The sequence below is a fragment of the Ambystoma mexicanum genome, chromosome 10, assembly GCF_040938575.1.
Source record: "Ambystoma mexicanum isolate Mex_15411 chromosome 10, UKY_AmexF1_1, whole genome shotgun sequence".
NCBI classification, from domain to species: domain Eukaryota; kingdom Metazoa; phylum Chordata; class Amphibia; order Caudata; family Ambystomatidae; genus Ambystoma; species Ambystoma mexicanum.
Genome location: NC_090932.1, coordinates 1,081,944,178 through 1,081,967,752, shown reverse-complemented (window position 1 = coordinate 1,081,967,752; position 23,575 = coordinate 1,081,944,178). Strand labels below are relative to the sequence as shown.

Below are 23,575 nucleotides of genomic sequence, written 5' to 3'. Positions count from 1 at the left end.
TAAAGGGGACGTTGCTGACCTACTCAAAGAAATGAGAAGCATGAGAGCAGACATAGGGGGTCGGATTGACAAGATTACGCAAAGGATGGATAAAATGGATGATAGAGTGGAACAGCTCGAACACAATCAAACCTCCTTAAATACGCTGGAAACGCAGATGGACCTTCGTATTGCGGAGTTAGAACATAGGGAAGAGGAAATAAAGCTGAAGGTGGACGATCTTGAAAATAGAGAACGCCGTAACAACATACGTGTACATGGCATTCCCGAAAAGGAAGGGGAGACTGATCTTGATTTGAGGCAATCCATCCACAACATCCTGAAACTCCTCTTTAAGGACGATCTGGTAGACGAACCCAAAATCGACCGCGTCCACAGGGCAGGAGGCAGGGCAGGAGGTCCGCGTTCGGTCCTAGTCAGATTTCACAACTACGCTGACAGGGCCCGCATCTTGGAAAAAGCTAGAAATGCCCCACCACTCACCATGGGTGACGCGACTGTCTCTCTTTACCAGGATTTGTCATCCCTCACGCTTGCTCTGAGAAGAAAATGTATCCCAATTACAAGGATGCTGAAAGACAAGGGAAGCAGATATCGATGGGGGTACCCGTTCTCTCTCACCTTCGAGTGGCAAGGCTCGACAATAAAGCTCGCAACGGAGAAGGAAATTGCAGACTGCACAGCTGATCTCTTGGGCGAACGCGCAGGGGAGCCCTCCCAGGGGGATCCAAATATAAAGGAAGCTGAATGGCGCATCAAGGGCCCCCGCCGGAGGCGTATCTAGGGCTCCAGGAAATTTCGGAGGATGGATGACTCGCGTGACATGGAACACTAGCTTGGACAGGGGTCGTGTGTGCTCAATTATTGGGGGGAAAAATGCCTTCCTCAGAAGGGTGCCTTACCCCGATCGCTTCATTTGGGGCCCCGCCTGATGAGCCGAGGGGTCGACTGAGGTGTTATTTGCTCATTGAGGATCATGGATCCACATGCCTTCCTCGAGGCGCTCCTTGACTGCGATATATCAACCTACGTATGGAGCATTCGATTCTGTTTGCACGGTGAACTTGGTGATGGATATGAGGTAATATCCATGCAGCATAGACATTCTGGGGGGAGTCGATAGTACTGTTTCGAAGCTGCGGTTTACTCAGGTTTTTGTGTGATTTGTTTGTTGGGGGCTCACTGTTATGTTTGCTTGTAATGGGAAGGGACTGCTTGTTCTTGCGGTCCCCGCTGATGGTCCGAATTCGACTGGGTGAGGTCAACCCAGCCGGGTCGGGTGCCGATCATAAAGGGGATGGGGGAGGGTGGGGAGGGTGGGGAGGGTGGGGTAGAAGGGCAACATTTAATCGACCACAACTTAGATTTGAAGGGAGAAATAGCACAATACCCATGTACGCGAGGGCTTTACACACGGAATTGGCGCTGTCGCAGGCACACTCGAGGTGCATACACACGTATATGACCTAAAATGACACACACACTTTCCACAGATACCATACGTATCTGCACGCTTAATGTTAAGGGGCTGAACTCCCCCACCAAGAGATCTATGGTGGCCAGGGAATTTAAGAGATCGAAGATCGACATTCTCTTTCTTCAGGAAACGAGATATCGGAAGGGTGAGGAGAGAATGATTCCATCACGGGAGGTTGGGCCCACCTTTTGGAGCTCGGGCGCTCTGAAGAAAGCGGGGGTGGGAATCATAATCCGCAAGAGCCTGCGGAGCAATATTATGGAGACATGGACAGACCAGGAGGGGAGGGCCCTCATAGTCATTGCTAACATAAGGGGCACGATAGTCACCCTCGCCACACTCTATGCACCTAACCAGGGGCAGAACAGATTTCTGCATAAAATCAGTGAAAAGGTCTTTGGAATGGCCAAAGGACACACGGTCCTCGGCGGGGACTTTAACACGTGGATGGACAGCTCCTTAGATAGACAATCCAAAGCAGACGCAGCAGACCCACCCGGTATATCAAACGAGGCGAACATCAAGCTGACCCTTGACCTCTTTGGCCTCACTGACTCCTGGCGTCACTTACACCCGTTGGAGAGAGGCTTTACCTTCCATTCCCTCCCCCATGACACGCTTACGCGCATTGATTATATTTTTCTCTCAGAACATCTCACGCGTATAATGCAGGCAGCTAGTATACATACCTCCGCCTGGACGGATCATGATATGGTGGCGGTGGACATACCCTGGCACGATCTAGCCCCGCGAAACTCCAAATGGAGATGCAATGACTCTCTATGGGCCGATTTGGCCTTCAGAGAAAACCTGGAAAATGAAATAAAACAGTTTTTCCTTATAAATGATACGGGGAAGGTGTGGAAGCTACACGTCTGGGAGGCCGCCAAAGCGACGCTGAGGGGAATATTAATAAAAGAGGGAGCCGATAAAAAACGTGAACGTGCTCTGGTGGAGACGGATATAAGGGAAAGGCTTGGGAGGGCGCAGGCCATGGCACAGTCATCCCCATCTGAGAGGGCTGCACATATTGCCGAAGTCCGCCGTCTCAGGGAGGAGTTGAGGATACTCATCGCCGGTAAGACGGCACAGACCCTACAGTATCTCAAGCAGAAGTTCTATGAGAAGGGTGACAGGGCCGACGCTCTCTTGGCGGCCCGCCTTCGCGCGCAAAAAGCGGAGAGATGGGTTGAAACGATCGAGAGACTTGATGGCACTCTCACAGACACGGTAGTCACGGCCCCTGAGGACATACAGGAAGCATTTGCTTACTTTTATGAAGACCTATATACATGTGACCCGCCCTCCCCCGTAGGAAGTATAGATGCATATCTGAAGGAATTGCAGATCCCCACACTATCACCCACTGATGCGGATTCCTTAGACATGCCTGTTCTTGAAGAGGAAGTCATAGAGGCCATCAAGAGGTTGAAAACAGGCAAAGCCCCAGGGGACGATGGATTCACGCCTGGGTTCTATAAAACGTTCTCCCCCTTCATTGCTCCCTTTCTTACATCACTATTTAACCACATCTTTATCACAGGCCAGGCACCTCCATCTTTTTCGCAAGCCCTCCTCGCGGTCATCCCAAAAGAGGGCCGTGACCCCAGACACTGTAGCTCCTATCGCCCCATCTCCTTGCTTAATATCGATGCGAAGATTTACGCCAGAGTGATTGCAGCCCGGTTAGAGACATTCCTCCCTAGGCTGATAAACTCCGACCAAGTTGGCTTTGTCCTTGGCAGACAGGGCGCGGACACAATGAGAAAAACGCTGCACCTAATCCACGAAGCAAAGGAGATGGAGGGAGACCCGTCTCTCCTGTCTTTGGATGCCGAGAAGGCCTTTGACCGGGTCTCCTGGGAATTCCTAGAGAGGGTATTGAGTTCATACGGGCTGGGACCACAGCTCTCCCGTGCCATTAAAGCACTTTATAGCTCCCCTGTGACGTCCGTGGCGGTGAACGGGGGATACTCTCGGTGGTTTCCCCTTGAGAGAGGCACAAGGCAAGGCTGTCCACTGTCGGCGATCCTATTTGTGTTGTCTCTAGAACCGTTGGCACAAAAACTGAGAAATGACGCCAGAGTTAAGGGTATCACGGTGGGCGACCGGGAATATAAATTGGGACTATACGCAGATGACATTTTGCTACATGTGACCGACCCTTTAAACTCGATCCCGGCAGCATTTAGTATTATTGAGGAGTATGGAGCGTTGGCAGGACTGAAAATTAACACGGGCAAATCTGTCGTCCTTCCAATAGACACCCGCAGAGACGCGGACGTCGAGCGCTTCGCCCCCTTGGGCGTTAAGGTCAGCCTCACTACGCTCCGATACCTGGGCATTAACGTCACTCGAGACCTTGGATCCCTGTATGAGGCCAACTTCCCCCCAATGTCCATTGCTCTCCAGAAAGATGTCCAAAGGTGGTCCAAACTCACCATCTCGTGGCTAGGGCGTCTGAATGCTGTAAAAATGGTCCTGCTCCCTAAAATATTGTACTTATTTCAAATGCTCCCTATTCAAATGCCCCCGGACTACTTTACAGACATAAGGAAATTGATACTAACTTTTTTATGGCAAGGCCAAAAGCCAAGAATCCCGAGACCCCTCCTTCAACTTAGAAAAGATAACGCTGGGGTGGGCCTCCCAGATATTGAGACATACTATAGAGCCACTCAGCTTAGGGTCCTTGTCCCACATTTCAGACAGCAGTCAGAACCCCAGTGGATAGCGCTTGATAATTACCACCTCCGTCCCTTTATCATGAGTGAATGGCTATGGGTGCCTGGACCACAACTACGTAACACTGTCAAATCCCATCCCATCATAGGCACGATATGGTCGGTATGGAAACCAGGGAGGAAAATGGTGGGTGTCACAACGTGGCCCGCCCCACTGGGGCATCTCTGGTCACCAGGGATCCGCGATGCTATTCCGGAACCAGGGAGTTATGAAGCATGGTACCAGGCGGGCCTAGAAAGGGCAGGACAACTGCGCCGCAATGACTCCTTTATTACTATTCAGGAGTTGCAGGAAGCCCTCGGCATAGGTAATCTCTCGGTCTTCCTGTATCTTAGACTCAAGGGGGTAATGACCAGACCCATATGGAAGCAACAGTTACAAAGAGACCTCACGCCGTTTGAGGAGATCCTCGATCGGTGCACTAGCTCCAAGGGTCTGATCAGTGCTATGTACCTCGCACTCATTGAAATCGATATTAAACCCTCCTTGACACTTAAGAAAAAATGGGAAGCTGATATGGGCAGGCAAATCTCCCCAAAACTATGGTTACAAATGTGCAGAAGGACGGCGAAGTCCTCCCTCTCGTGCCAATATAAATTACATGCCACCAAATTACTATACAGATGGCAATACGACCCTGCCCGGCTGGCCAAGATGTACCAGGGAGTGAGCCCGAACTGTTGGAGGGGTTGTGGGAGGCGGGCCGATTATTGGCATATGTGGTGGGGATGCGCAAAGGTCCAACTCTATTGGTCAGAAGTCCTTAGCTGGATCAGGGACCTCGACGGGGAGGAAAGAGAGATGCATCCACTGCTCGTTTTGTTTTCTTTAACTGAGGAAGGGGATAGAATAGTGGTGGCATGCAAAATGGTGCAGGGTCTATTGATGGCTGCTCGAGCATGTCTTACTATGACATGGAAGAGACCCACGCTCCCCAGCAAGAGTGAATGGCGAGCAGTCGCACTGAGCATTTACAGAATGGAGTGCCTGACGGCAGCATTGCATGGGGATCGTTCCACGGTAGAGAACGCCTGGTTGGAGTTTCGCTCTATATATGCGTTGTAAGGTGTGTCTGACACACGCTATGTCCAAAGCTACGAAGGCCTAACGATTGGATTGACTCGAGTGCGTGTCTGTTAAATCAATGTGCGACTTTTATGCCCACTGCCATGACTGAAATGACGGTTAATTAATGTTGTTCAACGCTCTCTCTAAGTTCTGGTTTGATATCATGTGCGGGGGGTGGGAATTAGGGGTGGGATATGTTTAGATGCAATAGTTTGGGGTTTTCTTTTTCCTTTCTTTTTCTCTTTCCTTTTCTCAGGTATGCGATATAACTGATTGTTATAATACTTACATGCTCGCTTTTTTTTTTCTTTCTGTAACCAAGAGATGTAAGCTGCATTTATGCGACTGCGGAACTTTTCAAAATCAATAAAAGTGAAATTTAAAAAAAAAAAAAAAATAGATAGGCAACATAAAAAAAAAATACTAGCATTCTCTGTTTTAAAACTTCCTATGTAAAATTTTGAGCTATTCAAGCTCAAAATTCGCAAAAGCAAGCACATGGGCGCATCCATTTTGTGAAATGGAGGCCCTCCTGTGCTGGCTTTTGCTTTTGCGGCACTAATGAAGGAAAAGCCAGCCAGCTGTAGTAAACAAAAGCTACCGCTGGGTGGCTTTCCCTTCATTAGTGCTGTAGACGGAGGACGGGGACCGGAGACCAGAGCAGGAAAGCTGCAGCTGAATCTCGGTAAGTGCTATTTATTTATTTTTTTAAAATAAGCACTAGCTGGGTTTTTTTTTCGAAGTTTTCCGGGCTGGAGGAGCCCGGAAAACTTAGAAATAAAACCGCAGCTTTAAAAACGTATTTGTGTTTGCGGTCGCTTTTCAAGCGACCGCAAACATAAATACAACGTTATTGTGTTGGAAAACGCTGCAGTTTTTCTTTCCAAGTTTCCGGAGCCTGAGAAACTTGGAAAGAAAAACTGCAGCGTTTTCCAACACAGCCGCGTTGTTTCTGCCACGGGGAGCCCGAGAGCCCCAAATGGGAAAGCAGATTTAGGCAGACACAACGCAGCATTAAGCATTTCCCATTTGGGGCTCTCGGGCTCCCCATGGGGAGCACGAGAGCCCCAAATGGGAATAAGCTGTAGGTAGAAACACTACGCGGCATGTAAACATAACCGCGTTGTGTTTCTGCCTGCTGTGGCTTTCACTTTGGGTCTCCGGTGCTCCGCACCGGAGACCCAAAGTGAAAGCCACAGCAGGCAGAAACACACGCGGTTGTGTTGGAAAACGCTGCGGTTTTTCTTTCCAAGTTTCTCAGGCTCCTCCGAGCCGGAGGAGCCTGAGAAACTTGGAAAGAAAAACCGCAGCGTTTTCCAACACTATAACGTTGTATTTATGTTTGCGGTCGCTTCAAAAGCGACCGCAAACATAAATACGTTTTTAAAGCTGCGGTTTTATTTCTAAATTTTCCGGGCTCCTCCAGCCTGGAAAACTTAGAAAGAAAAACGCAGCTAGTGCTTATTTTAAAAAAATAAATAAATAGCACTTACCGAGATTCAGCTGCAGCTTTCCTGCTCTGGTCTCCGGTCCCCGTCCTCCGCCTACAGCACTAATGAAGGGAAAGCCACCCAGCGGTAGCTTTTGTTTACTACAGCTGTCTGGCTTTTCCTTCATTAGTGCCGCAAAAGCAAAAGCCAGCACAGGAGGGCCTCCATTTCACAAAATGGATGCGCCCATGTGCTTGCTTTTGCAAATTTTGAGCTTGAATAGCTCAAAATTTTACATAGGAAGTTTTAAAACAGAGAATGCTAGTATTTTATTTTATGTTGCCCATCTATTTTTTAAATAACATTTTTTACTAGACCATCCCTTTAAGTTCCACCGTCTTCCATAGCTATTGAGTGAGTGGGTTGGAATTCAACATATGAAACATATATACACACGAGCCAAATCAAGTATGGCTTGATAGAAAAGGTAGGATGGGCCAAACGGAAATGGATGTATGACCACAAGGACACAGGTTAGGATCCTGGCAGGTCCACTCAGCCCTCCATCCTCCCAAGGTCAACAAAATAACCTTTGCTTTTATGGGTAAGAATAAACATCTGTGTTTCAGCGCTAAGACGCCAGAGGGTGAACTTTACAGAAACACCAGTTAGGTTTTGTTATGTGGATCATTTTTAACACAATCTCAGCTCCTGATTTACAGTGCTCTGCTCCCTTCTTGGTAGTCTCCTACCAGCAAGTACGCTCCCCCCACCACTCCTACATACGGGTTTTTGTGAGGCTTTCGTATTGGTACCTTGCAGATAAAGGTCACACACCTGGGCTGAGGATTACAGCGTCCAATTCGCTTCTGGGCTCTGTGATGAATCTGATGATGTCATCACTCTTTTCCCAGAGGTAGCCTCGACTTCATGTGACCAGAGAGCGGCAGCCGCTACCGGATCCTGACCCTGGGGGTGGCTATGTAAGGGAAGATCACATGAGGAAAGGCGACCCTAAAAGGGTGTGGCGGTAGACATTGTCAGATGAGACATAGTATCCCCTTTCTCTTTTAGGGAGGTACCCTCCATTCCTCATGCCTTTATGACATACTGATATGTGGAAAAGGAGACAGCGAACACGACTGACCATTCCCTACATGTACACAACCCAATCTACACTACTGGGACGAGGAAGAGGAATGGAGCAATGAAGATCCACAGAGCCCAAAAGCCAATAACGCGATCTAGCAAAGGCCAACAATGCACTCTAGTTGTTGGAAGGAGTGGTGCCGTGGCGGGACCTTTAAACCCTGACAGCTGATGCAGAGAAGAGAACAGGCAGTTCCCGTCTCGGAGAAGGCTGGGCTGCAGAGAAGACCGGACTGACTGCAGGAAGCAAGTGCAGGGCTACAGAGGCTTGCAGCATTCTGGGAAACGCTATTCCCCGAAACACCGAAGAATCGGAGATCTGCCAGAGTGAGGTCAGAGACAGCGCGTGATGATGCAGGAGACCAAACGGGAAGGCAAGCGAAAGCAAGACGCCTCCACCACCCTCGGCCCTCCGAAGCACCGGCAAGTGGCAGCAGCAACCAGGCAGCACGAGGAATGACAAAGCGACTATCTCAAACCAGTGAGCCCAGTGGCAAGAGGTGGGATGCTGGGTTGCTTCACAGCGAATACCACGCACACCGGGAAAGCCTAAAGAGGCTATCTGGGTGCACGAGAAGCCCTGTAAAGTAAAAGACTAACGGGAAGCAGAGGGTAGCTGACCCACTTCACAAGGAAACCATGAAGAAGGTTGTTGCCTGACATTGTGGGAGTCTGGGACCCACACCCAAATTGAGAAAGAGTTGTGTTGTACTAAAGTCCTGGCATTAGAGTATACCGGGCATTTGTGAGTCAAGGATCCGCACCCAAATCGTGTAACTACGAAATGAGAATCCAAAGGAAGATTCATGCCCTTGAAATGTATTGCATGTGGAAAGAACCTGGGGAAGGGAGTTATTTCTGAGGGAGTTAATTGCAAAACCAAGAGGAAAGGATCATCTTCTTTTTGGGCTACAAAGAACTTGGTTATTCTTTTCAACTTTTGTTTTTTCTAGAAAGAAACCTAAGGCAAAGGAGTCCTTCAAAAGGAACTGTTGGAGTTGTACCTGTTGTTGAACTTGAACATTTGTGCACTTTTGAAACCAAAGACGTAACCCTTTATACCTTAGAGTGAGTTTCAATATTTGAGGGCTAGGATAGGATTTCGAACAGAGGACATGTTTGCTTTGGAAAACTTGACACACGACAGGCCCCTTAGTTTTTGGTTGAGGTAGGGAAATACCTCGTAGATTTGGGACAGTGAGGCATTTTCCAACCCATTTATTATTTGAATAAAAGTGTATAACCACAAACATGAGTCCTCTGGGTCTGCGTCTCATTCCTGGTTCATCACAGCTCACTTGCGAAATAGAACATTTCCTCCCCGCCCAAGAATGGCTCGTTCTGTAAGGGATGTTTATCTGCAAGTCAATATTCTTACTCGTGTGGGGGGCTTGGCATGTCAATACCACTGGTCTGAAGTATAGCTCTCAACTAGTCAAGCAGTCTGTAGTCTAGGCATCCTACTAGTATTGGAGGTATTGATTGCAGTAACCTCCAGCTGTTCCAGGCCCAAGGAATACAGTATCCTGCCATCTTCTTTGCTTCCATGAAATTCTCCAGCTCTCCCTCTGCATTCTTACTCCTTTATCATAATGCAGAGGTTTGGTGCAGTGTTTTTATATCCTTCCTTGTGACTGCAAAACCTCAGGTTTTTTGTGATTTGACTGAAGTGACAGAATCAGGGTGGGACCCTGTTAAAAGAAGGGTGGGGGGTAAGATAGAACCTAGTCCCTACCACCCCCCCAGAGAGTGCTGAACATGTGCAGGGATAATTGTAGCACTGTCCCTGCCGCAATACCTATCGACCAATATCCCCGGCCAGGCCGTGCTCCTCTTTTTCAGTACCAACACCCAGAATGCACCTGGGTGCAACCAGGAAAACCTGGACCCGAATCAAGACCAGAAGTTGAATTAACTGGGATTTTCCCCATCCAAAGTGATGAGACAGCCAACAATCGACCCACCATCCCGAGACGGATCCCTGGGGAATATTGGTGCAAAAGAAAATTATCAGAGTGAAAAGAGACTGCAGTGTAGTAGGGGAGACACACAAATCCTTGCCAAACCCGGTTGTAACCAAAACTCACAGGCAAACTAGCAGCCAGAGCACACCGCTGCCACCACAAATGGAGACTAAAAAGGAGGCAGGTCTAGAAGCCTTCTTAAAGACTTCCAGGGGAAGCTCCAACTGTAGAGTGATAGCTTAGAGAGATTGGTCAAGGAGGGGGCAGGGGGTATGTGACATGGAGAGCCAATGGAAGCCGGGGAGCCCTCTACAACAGGGCAGGCTGCAATATAAAAGGCAAGCAAGTGAGGGTTAAAAGCGTTTGTTTGAGGTCAGGAGCAGAAGAGTTGGACCAAGAGACTAGCAAGGAGGGTGTAACAGGTGGAGGAGGGGGCGGGGGGTTGTGGGTGGCAGGTGGAGTATAGAGAGAGAGTGCAGGGTCTAAGAGGGCAGATACCAATTTGGTTGTGTGCGTGAGAAAAAATGAGACTGCATTGGGGGTTGAGAGTAGAGAAAAGGGGGGGGGGAGTTTTGTGAAAAAGAGAGGGAGAAAGGGCAAAAGAGGATGGGAAGGTGTGTGGAGAGGAGGGAGAGAACAGGAACCTTGTATGATTTTTGGAGCAAAGTGTCACACTGGCTAAGCTTTCAAAATAGTAAGGCGCCTCTTGCAGAGTGCTGAAAATCATGCGTGGCTGTGCAACAGGTAATCTGCATTGTTTCTGGGTGGCTTCCACCACCCGTCGCCAAATCTCACCAGTGGCATTACTCTCTTCTTGCAACTGATGGTTCTCCCGGTGAGTGTAAAAAGCAAAGTCTTCATTCCAGGTGCTTTTTCCCGCGTTTGCTTCTGAACTGTAGCACGCCTTCTCATGCTCCTCGAATAGGCTTCTCTCTGCTGAATTTGCTTGCCGGTGCCTAGTCCTATTGTGCGTGCATCTCACCTGTGGCCTGGTGTTGGTTTCTATGGAATCAGTCAGTGTCGGACTCCTGAAGAAGGCATCTCCTTTATGGGTTTTGGTGTCTCCACATCAGCCCACATCATTTTACACATGCTGGCTTCTCCACAGAGGATGGATGTAGTAGTTGGATCCTCATTCTTGTAGAAAGTTGATGTGGGTATTAATCGTCATCATGGGGTTAAGGAGAACTGGGAAATCCCTCATTTGCTGGCTCCAGGTATATCACACAGTGCGTGGGCGGCCCCACCAGAGCTCCTCTAGACCCCAAGGGAGGGATAGACAATGTGTCTGTCACATGTCAGCAGGCTCTAATTAAATGTTGGATTTTCAGCCCACATAGCAGCAAAGGCTTGGAAATGTGCCATGTTGTCCAGTATGAGCAACATATTAAACGATGATTTTAGACAAGGGACATCTTGATTTATAAGGTTTTCTTCACAGCAGATGAAGGCACTGCATCAAGCTTCGAGCAAACCGCAATGGTTACGGATTATGGAGTTTACCATGGATACTGCCACCGGAAGTTCAGTTCCATTGTCAGGAATGCTTTCAAAACGTTTAGTGGGATTGCCATCCCAGGATGAAGCAAATCCTTCGACCTCAACATATCACAGTTAATTGATTTTAACAATGCAGTATAGAGACCAACACCACTACCGGGAACAATTGTTAAACGTTCACTAGTGCCCTTCGCTAGTGCCCTTTTCTTCTGTACTTTGGTTCAGTAATTAAACGAAAATCTCCAAATGGCGTATTTTCCAATCTTAAGGGGCATTTTATTATACTGCAGGAAAGGTAGCAGTTTACCATACACGAGGCCACAGCGGGCGTTTCCAAGCAATACGGTCATCCCGTGCCCCACTTTTTCGCAAGTTTGTTGCCATGTTATAGTGTCATATGTCCTTTAAGGCCAGTCCCCAGATAGGCTTTGCTACCTTAAGGTTTGAACAGTTTAGGCTGGCTTTTGTGGAATTTCAGAATACATTTGGATAGAGGTGCACCCCAGCTCCATGAGAGCAGATGTAATCATATAGGCGATATATTAGGCTTGAGGTTCATTTTCCAGAGCATCGCTGCGTCCCGAGAAGGGAGACAGAAAGTGATAGAACGGGTGGTAGGACACTTAATCTTTGCTGATGGAATTTAATCTACCCAAGCAGTGGTTTGTCATCGATAACGGATTGTTATGGACCCAGCCATATTCCAAGATACTTAAATTTACAGCAGGCAAATTCAAATGGTAATACATGTTTCTGCAATGTACCACCAAATAAATGAATGTACGCATGGCCTTGGATTTAGTTAGTTTCACTTTATACCCAGATAGGTTTCCACAAGAATGTAGACAGTGTGTTATTTATGGTATAGCTATGGGGAAGGGAGAGACATATAGTAGGTTATTACTAGTGTACAGGGACATCTTCTTTAAGTGACAAGCCTAATAGTTGCGATATCCGGATTAGTCCTTACATGGCAGGCTAAAGGTTCTATAAAGAGTGCAGGAATAGCAGGCAATCTAGTCTAGTCCCTGAATGTGTATTGAAGGTTTCAAATAGATAAATCCTGGTCAGTGCTGCTGTCATGGGGGCTTTAAATAACAAACAATTAAAACAACTGATGAAGCCCCGCCCCAGATGCCCAATGTACACGTATTTACAACGCAGAAATCTCGTCAAACCTTACAAATACTTTCTTGATGTCGAGTGAGAGGACAATATCAATTTACTTTGTTAATGATTTTTTTCCAAACGCACCTAGTTCGACATAAACCGCCCCATAATGAATGCCATAAACGTGTCCCAGCCCACAGCCGTTGATATCTCAGAAGTACTTTTCTCAATTGTTTTCCACAGACCGATATTTGGCTATTTTTGAATATCAAGACAATTTCCACCTCAGTGACAACATGGAGTTTATGGTAAGTTCAGCAACAATTCAACTGGCAATGGTTCGAGACCACCTTGGAAGACTCTCACATCCACTTAATGGAAAAGCTCTTCCGAGTACCAACCACACATTTAACTTGAAGTTAGACTTATGGCGTGAACAATTTTCAAGCTTCACACAGTCGTGCCTCAAATATCGACAAAGTTCAGGTGATCCAATAGAGCAGTTAGCAGTCTTCACAGACAAGAGATGGTATAAAAACTGATGGCTCGTTAACTACTAGAGCAAAAACAAAAAGGTTGAAGGCTGCAATGTTTTGAATAAATCATAACCACGGGCACAGCTTTGGGCAACCCCCCCCACACACACCCCCCACCAAGACCAACGTTTTTCAGCCTACCAAGCCATTACAGTTTATACATTTGCAGTCTCAAATACAATTGATAGCGAATTGGTCTTTGGTTGACAGTGTTTTTATTTTGCTAAAGGTAATTTGGGTGCTGCTTGGTGGTGACTAGTAACACTCAGACTGCCATGTGTGTCACAATCTATGAAGAACAGAATTTTCAAGTCACCTTCTAGCGCACCTGAAGTTAACGCTAACTATAGGTTAAATGATGTTCCAAAAATCATGTTTGTTGTATCATGAGGCTTTTTTATTCCAAAAATGATCCTCCAAAAATTGTTCTTAAATAGTAGTGCCCTCTACACGTGTTTCACCAAATCTATTGGCTCATCAGGAGGGATTTATAACAGAAAATTCAATTCAAATTCATTGATTAGATATAAACATGCCTAATGATTAAATATTTGCATTCATCTAGAGAGCTTGGTCCATGTTCAGATTCCAAATTAGTTTGAAATTGGAGTGGTCTTGGTAACCTGTGTGTTTGGGGTTTCCCCTGTGCTGGTTTACCCCAATAGGAGTTTCTTTAAAGTCTTTCGATTGAGACTTGAGAGCTTCTGAAAATCGTCTTCTTTCCTTGTTTCCTTCTACCAAGCCATTACAGAAGGGGAAAGACCATATGCAAATCAGGCTTGGTCCCACCCCAAAGGGGCAGTCCAGTCCAGTCCGAACTGCTAGGTCACATCCCTTTTGCATGAGACCACAAGCATCCCCAGACACGTTTCAGCCTTTTTGAGCATCATCAGTGAGGAATAACTTTTTTGGTTATAGTTTTTCTCCTTGTGTGAGAGAGGGTATTGCTCAGACGCGAGTACCTTGCTCACTTCCCAACAGGGAACCAAGCTGCACTTTACCGATGAGGCCCAATAAGGCCGAAACATGTCTCGGGTTACTTGAGTGTCCGTGCAGAGGGGGCCTAGCCTACCAGTTCGGGTTCGGCTGCTCCTATTGGTGGCAGTACCTGACTGATTTACATATGGCTGGACCCATCTTGCAATGGCGCAGACGGGCTAAAAAAACAGTGGTTTGGTAGATTGCACCGATCATTGCCAGTGGGTTCCGATTTATTCAGAACTTTCCACCCATCACTTTTTTTTGGTTATTGTGATCTACGAAACCAGGGTCATGTTACACATTCAAGTAACCATCCACTAGGGTGAGACTATAGATAAGGAACTATTTTTCCAGTATATCAACAAAACAAAAAAAATGTCTTTCCCCAGGCATGTCAAATATTTAGAAAAGTGATTACCATTCCCAGAGCGTCCCCTGGGTTAATACTTATCTGGGAGATGCAGATGAAATTCTGAGCCTGAAAAGGAAAATGGAAATCACCCTTTTCCTTATATTGGGGGAAGAAATGAATGTTTGGCCCACCAAATCCCTTTTAAAATTCCTTGCTTCATTCTCCACTAGGCAAGCTTCTTGGAAGTATGTGCATGTAACTGCACTGCTAGCTATCTACGACGTAGGGAGTGGGAAAATACAGCAACAGGTTAAATACATGCAAGAGAGTTATTGCCATAGTTTGTGGATAAATGAGTGAGCGAGTGCGAGTGTGATTCTCTGGAGGGTGGCAGGGGCCTGAGAGATGCGTGCCTGATTCTATAAAAAGATCACCAAGTGTTACTGTGAATCTGTCACTGTCACCATATACACGGGTAGTGTGACAAATCTTTGAATGAGGTCACTTCTACCCAAGAGGGAGCCCTTCCCTGTAAGGTTAGGCTGGTGCAGCCACTAACCAATATTCACCCTAAGGGTGGAAACATGTGGGAGGATCTTTCAGGGGGAGCACTCTCCTCTTGGGGATGAGGACTACATTGTAGGCCACATAACCAGGTTACGGCACTCCTTCCCACACCAACATGTTGAATTCCACACCAACTGTTGGATTACAATACTGCAACTTATGGTAGTACTGACATGAGTAGGCCCCAAGGAAACATGAAGATCACATCATGAAGTATGTGGATGGAACAGTTGAAGTATGTGGAGGGAACGGGTCAAGTATGTGGAGGGAACGGGTCAAGTATGTGGAGGGAACGGGTCAAGTATGTGGAGGGAACGGGTCAAGTATGTGGAGGGAACGGGTCAAGTATGTGGAGGGAACGGGTCAAGTATGTGGAGGGAACGGGTCAAGTATGTGGAGGGAACGGGTCAAGTATGTGGAGGGAACGGGTCAAGTATGTGGAGGGAACGGGTCAAGTATGTGGAGGGAACGGGTCAAGTATGTGGAGGGAACGGGTCAAGTATGTGGAGGGAACGGGTCAAGTATGTGGAGGGAACGGGTCAAGTATGTGGAGGGAACGGGTCAAGTATGTGGAGGGAACGGGTCAAGTATGTGGAGGGAACGGGTCAAGTATGTGGAGGGAACGGGTCAAGTATGTGGAGGGAACGGGTCAAGTATGTGGAGGGAACGGGTCAAGTATGTGGAGGGAACGGGTCAAGTATGTGGAGGGAACGGGTCAAGTATGTGGAGGGAACGGGTCAAGTATGTGGAGGGAACGGGTCAAGTATGTGGAGGGAACGGGTCAAGTATGTGGAGGGAACGGGTCAAGTATGTGGAGGGAACGGGTCAAGTATGTGGAGGGAACGGGTCAAGTATGTGGAGGGAACGGGTCAAGTATGTGGAGGGAACGGGTCAAGTATGTGGAGGGAACGGGTCAAGTATGTGGAGGGAACGGGTCAAGTATGTGGAGGGAACGGGTCAAGTATGTGGAGGGAACGGGTCAAGTATGTGGAGGGAACGGGTCAAGTATGTGGAGGGAACGGGTCAAGTATGTGGAGGGAACGGGTCAAGTATGTGGAGGGAACGGGTCAAGTATGGGGGTTGGAAGGGACGAAGTATGGGGGTTGGAAGGGACGAAGTATGGGGGTTGGAAGGGACGAAGTATGGGGGTTGGAAGGGACGAAGTATGGGGGTTGGAAGGGACGAAGTATGGGGGTTGGAAGGGACGAAGTATGGGGGTTGGAAGGGACGAAGTATGGGGGTGTAAGGGACGAAGTATGGGGGTGTAAGGGACGAAGTATGGGGGTGTAAGGGACGAAGTATGGGGGTGGAAGGGACGAAGTATGGGGGTGGAAGGGACGAAGTATGGGGGTGGAAGGGGTGAAGAATGGAACGGGTGGAGTGGGTGGAACGGGTAGAGTGGGTGGAACGGGTAGAGTGGGTGGAACGGGTAGAGTGGGTGGAATGAAAGAAGTGTGTGGACAAAACGGGTGAAGTGGGTAGAACAGATGAAGTAGGTGGATGAATGGATGAAGTATGTGGATGGAAGGGGGGATGTGGTTGGAGCAGATGAAGTGGGTGGAACGGGTGAAGTGGGTGGATGAAACGGGTGAAGTGGATGAACGGATAATGTATGTGGCTGAACAGATAATGTATGTGGATGAACGGATGACGTATGAGGATGGAACGGATGACGTATGTGGATGGAACGGGTGAAACAGGGTGTATGGAACGGGTCAAGTTTGTGGATTGTTGATGCATGGAGAACGGATAACATGGGTAGAACGAATGAAATTAGCAGACCAGTTGATGATGGGATAACAGGTTTAGATCGGACAAAGTGCATTGATCAGAAGGAATACATAGAACTGATCGAACTGATACGGTGCATAGATCTGAGCGAGTACATGCAATAGATGGAATGCAAGGAACAGATAGAGAGCACGGAATGGACACTGTACAAACAATTATTAGAGTGCATAAAACGATCAAAGTGCATAAAATGGTTGGAGTGAATAGAACGGTTTGGAGTGCATGGAAGTGCATGGAACGGTTTGGAGTGCATGGAACGGTCGGAATGCATGGAACGGTCGGAATGCATGGAACTATTGGAGTGTGCTCGATCTCAAGCACCTAAGGTAAATCACCATATCACATCTCCATGCTTACTCTCTTCTTTACACCACCACTCAACTAGAACACAGCGATACTATGACACCATTCGGTATAGCTGTTCTCATACCATCACTTGCCTCATACTCCCCATCATCCTAACTAAACGCAGCTGGTTACACACCCTCAGCCTAGGCGTTCTCCTCAGGCGTAACGCAGCCAGAATCGGTCTGGATAACAACCTGCCAGAACGAGCACATACTCTTGATCTCCCAACCACCACACCTACCGCTAAGAAGCAGCTATCTCACGAATGCCACACCTGCTGCACACATATCCGGTGCTCACACGCACCTTATGACTCTCTCTCTTCTCTTTACTGACTTGAACTTCGGTTCCCGAGGGCGTTCAACCTACCAGCACCTTGAGATCATACCAATGGTACATAAGGCGCTATATAAATGCAATGTAACATAACAGAACATTGAAACCAGCAGCGTTACAGTGTTAAGCGGGGCGGCCCCAATTAGACAAATATAGAAAGCGAAGAGGCAGGAAGTCAAGCTGGCCAGTCCAGGGCCAGAGCAATGGCAGAGGCGGAAGCTGTCCAAGTTGGGAAAGCCAAAAGATGAGGACGCCGGCGTGCAGCTGTGTGGGTCCTTGTGGGTTCCAACAGGAGCTGGTCCACCAAGAAGATACAAGGCGATAGGCAAGAGAGGGCAGCGGAGCCAAAGGTGAATGCCCAGACACCAGGGAGCCCAGTAGAGACCGACAACCGTCCCAGGAAGAACCAGAGGAGTGCATAAGACCGCCCAGAGGTACACAGGCAGACCAGTTCGGACAAGGAGGTGATTAGGACACACCGGAGGAGGTCTATACTAAAAGGTGCGCATGCAAAGAGAGCTTCCTCATCACAGCGGCAGTCCCAAGACCACTGACCCAAACAGTTGTGTGTCCCTGATCCCTTTGGTTGCACTTCCCGCAAGGGTATACACCTTTGGAGGTAAATGGGTGTGGCCAATGATTGGCTGCACTTAATTGGTTGATCTGTGCGAGGTTGGGGCTTTGGTGTTGGGCCCAGCCTTCCAAAGGCTGATGTGCAATTATAGACTTCCCTTCTCTTTGCCGCAGTGCCCCCAGCACCTCATAAGGACCACCTGGAGTGAAAACGCTCTGGCGTGAGTCTCTGGGTCCAGCGGGTGTTTCACTTGAAAGTGTGACAGCACTTTTGGATGAGTCACTAAATTCCTGAAAGAGTTCTCTGGGCATGCAATGCAAGGAAACCAATGCAGCGTTGTCTGCAGTGGAGATGCATTCCAGGAGAGCATTGTGGATCCCTGATGTCTGTCTAGTTCTCGTGTGCCACAGGAAAATTAAATGGGATGCGGATGTCTGAGCCTGCTTGCCAGGGAGGCAAACACAATCTGCCTCTGTTGTCACAGCAGGTGTTTGCTACCTTTCCTTTTCTAAATGTCTTTACTCGCTCAATGTGCTCAACTATCTTAAATGGGCAGTGTCCATAAACTCCTCTATGGCAGGAATACCAAAAGTTGATTTTTGAGCATGGGGGAGAGGGCTTGTATTTGTGGTTCTGTGTTGTACCAGATTCTCAGAGTTAGGAGCAGTCACCCTTAAAAGGGTCAGTGCCATTTACTAGGGAAGGAGTCTTCAAATGGCCAGACTCTTTCTAATGCGGTTTACCTCGCTGGTATACGGTCGGCAAAGTATCTTGTGGGGAGCAAGATCCCGCCCTACCCAAGCACACCCTGCCGGAAAGCAGTTAAGGAAACTGCATGTTATTTTCCCCTGCCAAGTGACCATGACTATATGAGGGTGACTAGTTGATTCTCCCCATACCACCCCGGACCCATAATCCACCTACCTCAGGGAAGCCTTTGGCCCCATGATGACCCCAAGGCTGGGGACTTTGTCTAATGGAATAAAAGTAAGTATATCCACTGCAGTTTTAGAAAAACGTTCTCCATTTCAAATTTTGAAAAAAAAGAAAACAAAGCACGAGACTCACCTGACAAAGGTAAATCTTGTGCAGGTTCCACTCCTGGCCCAGAGCAGAGATCTTAATATCACTATTCTCTCCATTCACAAAAAGTGTCTGGTAAATGTACTTCGAAGTGCTTTTCAATTTCTTCCTGAAAGAATAAAAATAGTAAAGATCAGCCCTTTAGATAACCCTTTACTTGCCACTTTTATTGCCTCAAACAGGCACATGCACCAAAAAAAAAAGAAAAAAAAAGAAAGAAACATGGAGGGAAAACAATACACACAACAATTAGGACACAATGGACACGGTGGAGCATGCACCCTGCTTCTGCCATGTATGGATATGATATTTATAACGCGCCTATACACAAGTGTTTATGGATACATTCAGGTCAGTGGTAGCAGATCAGTGCTGCATGAAAAAGCTTTGTTACCGTATCTGTAGAGGAAGTTCAAAGGTAAAAAGAAAAAATTATAATAATAATTCTGTAATGTGCATGAATAAAGATTTTCCATAATAACTTACAAGAAAGTCTTAATTCTATTAAAGACACGGAGGCGAGCATTATGCTTCTCTTTCTTTATTTAAATATTTAAAGAAAGCTCAGCAGCAAGATATTTTATCAGTGTACAGAAAATATAACAATAAATTTAACAATGAAACAAAATATGACTTATAAGTCCTGAAAATAACATACAAATTCATTTCCGAGGGGCCTGTGGAAAAGTTCAGTATAAGGTCACCAACATGTGACCAGTATCCTCCAACGAGCGATCAAGTCCCCACATAAACAAACAGCCTTGAATATGATGCACTTCCTCTTTCGAAGCTGCAAACTTGGCCGATAGAAGATTCGGAACTGAAGTCAACTCGTAGTAGTAGGTCAAAAGGTGCCTTGAATTAGGCGGATTTGTCGGTAGACGCTGTCAAGAGAGAGGGAGATAATTGCAGTTAGTTCATGCATATTACAACCCTAGTTCCCTTAGAGGGGTGGGAGAGAAATACGTTGTGTTATTTTGAAAATACAGTCATGGATTCAAAATCACATAACAATTATCAATGCAGATATATAATTATTGAACGTGATACATTCCTATTTCTCGCCGGGTGGGATAATGCTCACTTCCGTGTCTTTAATAGAATTAAGACTTTCTAGTAAGTTATTATGAAAAATCTTTATTCTATGTCAAGACCGGAGGCTCACATTATGCTTGTTTAAAGCTAACTTACCACAATAGATACCGGCTGTTCTACCGGTTTCAGGTAGAATTGCTTGAATACCGATTCACTTGCCCAGTCTGCCATTTTCATGATATCTTCCAGTCGGATCCCGACTTGAAAAGCCTTCGAAGCCATGGCTCCTCTCACGCAGTGGGCTCCGAAGTGCAAGAGATCTATTCCTGCCTGGGTTAAAGTACACCGCACCCAGCGCGCTAGAGTCGGAGCGGAAACTGCTTTATGAGGTTTACGTAAGGCTATTAACAGTTGCCCATCAGGAGAGGTTCTGAGGGGAGCCGTGACCTCTTCGTAAGCCTTGAGGCATCTGACTAAGCAGAGCTGGGCTGGTCTCTAAAGGCAGGATAAGAAATCACTCTCGAGTTGCACTTCGTCCTTCTATGTATGTGGAATACTATGCCATCGGGGGGGAGGGAGAAGGTTCTACCCGCCAGATCGAGGGCTCTGACATCAGAAACTCTCCTGCAGAGACGAGACAGAGCAGTGTAGTGAGTTTGGCCGTGCGAGATAACTCCTCATTATCTGGCCAAGATAGGAAAAGGTTCAACACTTTAACGTCCCAAAGTTTACCGTAACGAGACTGAGGCGGAGCTGTAAGTCTGACACCCTTGAGTAGCCTGCAGACCAGGTGGTGTTCACCTGCTGGAACTACTTCTATGGGGTTGTGGCATGCTGAAATAGCAGAGCGATATGCGTTAACTGTTCTGTAGGCGAGACCCCTTTCCACTAAGGATGCCAGGAAATTGAGAATTTCCTCTACAGGTGCCGAAACTGGATGTAAGCCTTTGTCTTGACACCAGCTCCTACAGGCGTTCCATGAGTTAGAGTATCTTTTGAGAGTGGCCAGGGCCAAACTCTCCTCGATGAGGCTGACTGCCATGCGAGACATACCTGGAACTCTCCAGCTTGACCTGAAATCCTCCAGGCTGCTAGGACCAGAGATCCTTGGAGGAGGAGGGGGTGATGCTGTCCCGCAGGATCCAGCAGGAGATCTGGAAATTGGGGTAGAAGGATTGGAAAATCCGAAGAAAGTTCCAGAAGAACTGGATACCAGGTCTGAGAGGTCCAGACCTGGGCTATAAGAACCAATTCTGTTTATTCCTGACGGGCCTTCGCCAGGGTCTTCGCTATCATGTTGAAGGGGGGTAAGGCGTAGTGTACCCCTTCGGTCCAATGTTGGAGGAAAGCATCCGTTGCAGTCGCTGCTGGATCTGGATTCCAGCTAAAAAACACTGGTAGCCGAGTGTTCAGGCGTGAGGCAAACAGATCTTTGGACATGGGACCCCAAACCTGCTGAAATCGAAGGAAGACTTCTCCGTCGAGCCTCCAGTCGCTGTAATCGACTGCATGTCGGGAGAACCAATCCGCCACTACGTTTGTAAGACCTGGTAGATATTCTGCCGTGACTGAAATCCGGTGCTCCAGAAAGTAATGCCAAAAATCTTTGGCTAGTTCCGCTAGGGGCCGAGATTTGGTGCCACCCAGATGATTGATGTATCTTACAGCTGAAATGTTGTCCATCTTTAGTAAGATACAACAGCTCACTCTGTCTTTGGTAAAGGAGCGTACTGCGAAGGAACCCGCTAGGAGCACTAGGCAGTTTATATGCATTCCGAGTTCCTGAGGTGACCTTGTCCCTCCTGTGGCCACTGGACCGCATCTCGCTCCCCAGCCGGAACGGCTGGTGTCTGACTATCACTATGTCTGGGGCGGATCCGAAGACTGCCCGGCCGTTCCAGGCCTCCATGTGTATGAGCCACCAGTTGAGTTCCGTTCTCGCTTCTGGTGATAGAGTCAGTCGCTGTGAGTAAGAAAGACCGTCTTAGATGCTGTCTCTTTGGCCTCTGTAACTCTCGATAGCGTAGAGGTCCAGGTAAAATAACTTGGATAGAGTTGCAGAAAAGTCCTACTACCCTCGCTAGGTCTCGAAGGGATATATCGTCCCTCTGCAGGAGTCTGCGGATTTACTGTTTGGTGGAGAGAATCTTGGCCGCCGGAAGAAGGAGCTGAGCCGTTTCGGTGTCGACGACGAACCCTAACGACTCTAGGTTTCTGGATGCGTGGAGGAATGATTTCTCCCAATTTATGAGGAATCCGAGACTGTGTAGTAGATCTATGGCCAGCTTGGTCTGCTGCTCTACCAGAGCTTGAGATTGCGCCATGAAGATAATATTGTCCAAATATATTATCACTCTGACGCCTTGTTCTCTTAAATGGGCCACTACTGGTCTCAGGAGCTTGGTGAAAGCCCAAGAAGCTGAAGAGAGACCGAATGGTAGGCTCGTGAATTCCCAGTCTCTGTGTTTCCAGGAGAATCTCAGATAGCTTCCGTGGTCCTGATGTATGGGCACTGCAAGGTACGCATCTTTCAGGTCCAGCCGCATAAGCCAGTCGTTGGGTCTCAGGAGGGCCCTGAGCATGTGAATACCCTCCATCCTGAAGTGACGATAAACGATAAAATCGTTGAGGGCCCTCAGGTTTATCACTGGATTCACTTTCTGCTTCCTGCATACCAGAAATATGGGGCTGAAGAAACCGCCTAGACTTGTGGAGGGGCGAATTGCTTGTTTCAATGCTAAACTGAATTTCCTTGTCCAGTGCTACCTCGTCCTCTTTGGACATTGTAATCGGAATGGGACGACCTGCCTGAAAAGGTTGTGCGAAGAATTCCAGGCGCATGCCGCGAACTGTGTCTCTGACCCAAGCGTCCCCTGATAAGGAATCCCATGCATGTGCAAAAGGAGCTAGCCTCCCTCCTATAGGCGTTAACAGCGCGGGCGCTGCGATAGGTAGACTGACCTGAGGTTTGTTGCTGTGCTGGGTATCGGGCGGCTCTCCTCCAACTGCGACCTCTTCCTCGCCCTCTCGAAGGGAAGAAGGTGTCTGTGCGATCCTGCCAGGCTTGATGGTCCATGGATTGCGGAGGTCTTCGATAAAAAGGGTATCGGCCGTACGAGTGACCTCTACCTCGACTGGCCGTGGCGAAAATTCTTGGAGAAAACTCTTTTGATGGAGGATTGCGCTTTGTCTAGTGCAGTAAAGGTGCCCACAAATTTAGACATCTCCTTCACGAAGGAGTCGCTGAAGAGTAGACCCTGGGCAGCGGCTCCGGACTCAGTGTCTGCTAACTCAGATAGCTTGGCGTCGATTTTGTAAAGGATACCCTTGCAGCGCTCGGCTGCAATGGCACAGCTGGCGTTGCCCAACAAACAAATGGCTTGTTGAGCCCAGCCCGAAAGAATCACTGGGTCAATGCTGGGTCAATCACTGGGTCAATAGGATCACCTGTGGCCATTGCTGCTTCAGCCAGATCCATCATTTTTGCTAGCGGACTGGTGACTTCCAGCACCCTGTTTTAGCAGGATTT

The 23,575-nt window shown here is 47.8% G+C and overlaps 1 protein-coding gene across 1 annotated transcript in view; it reads right to left on the bottom strand.

Moving 5' to 3' along the window:
* GMCL1 (germ cell-less 1, spermatogenesis associated) overlaps positions 1-23,575 on the bottom strand; it is a 979,035-nt gene that overhangs the window by 848,289 nt on the left and 107,171 nt on the right. Inside the window, exon 2 of the mRNA XM_069618907.1 lies at positions 18,997-19,120. Within this exon, the coding sequence (XP_069475008.1) occupies positions 18,997-19,120 (124 nt within the window). The remainder of the gene's footprint in view (positions 1-18,996; positions 19,121-23,575) is intronic.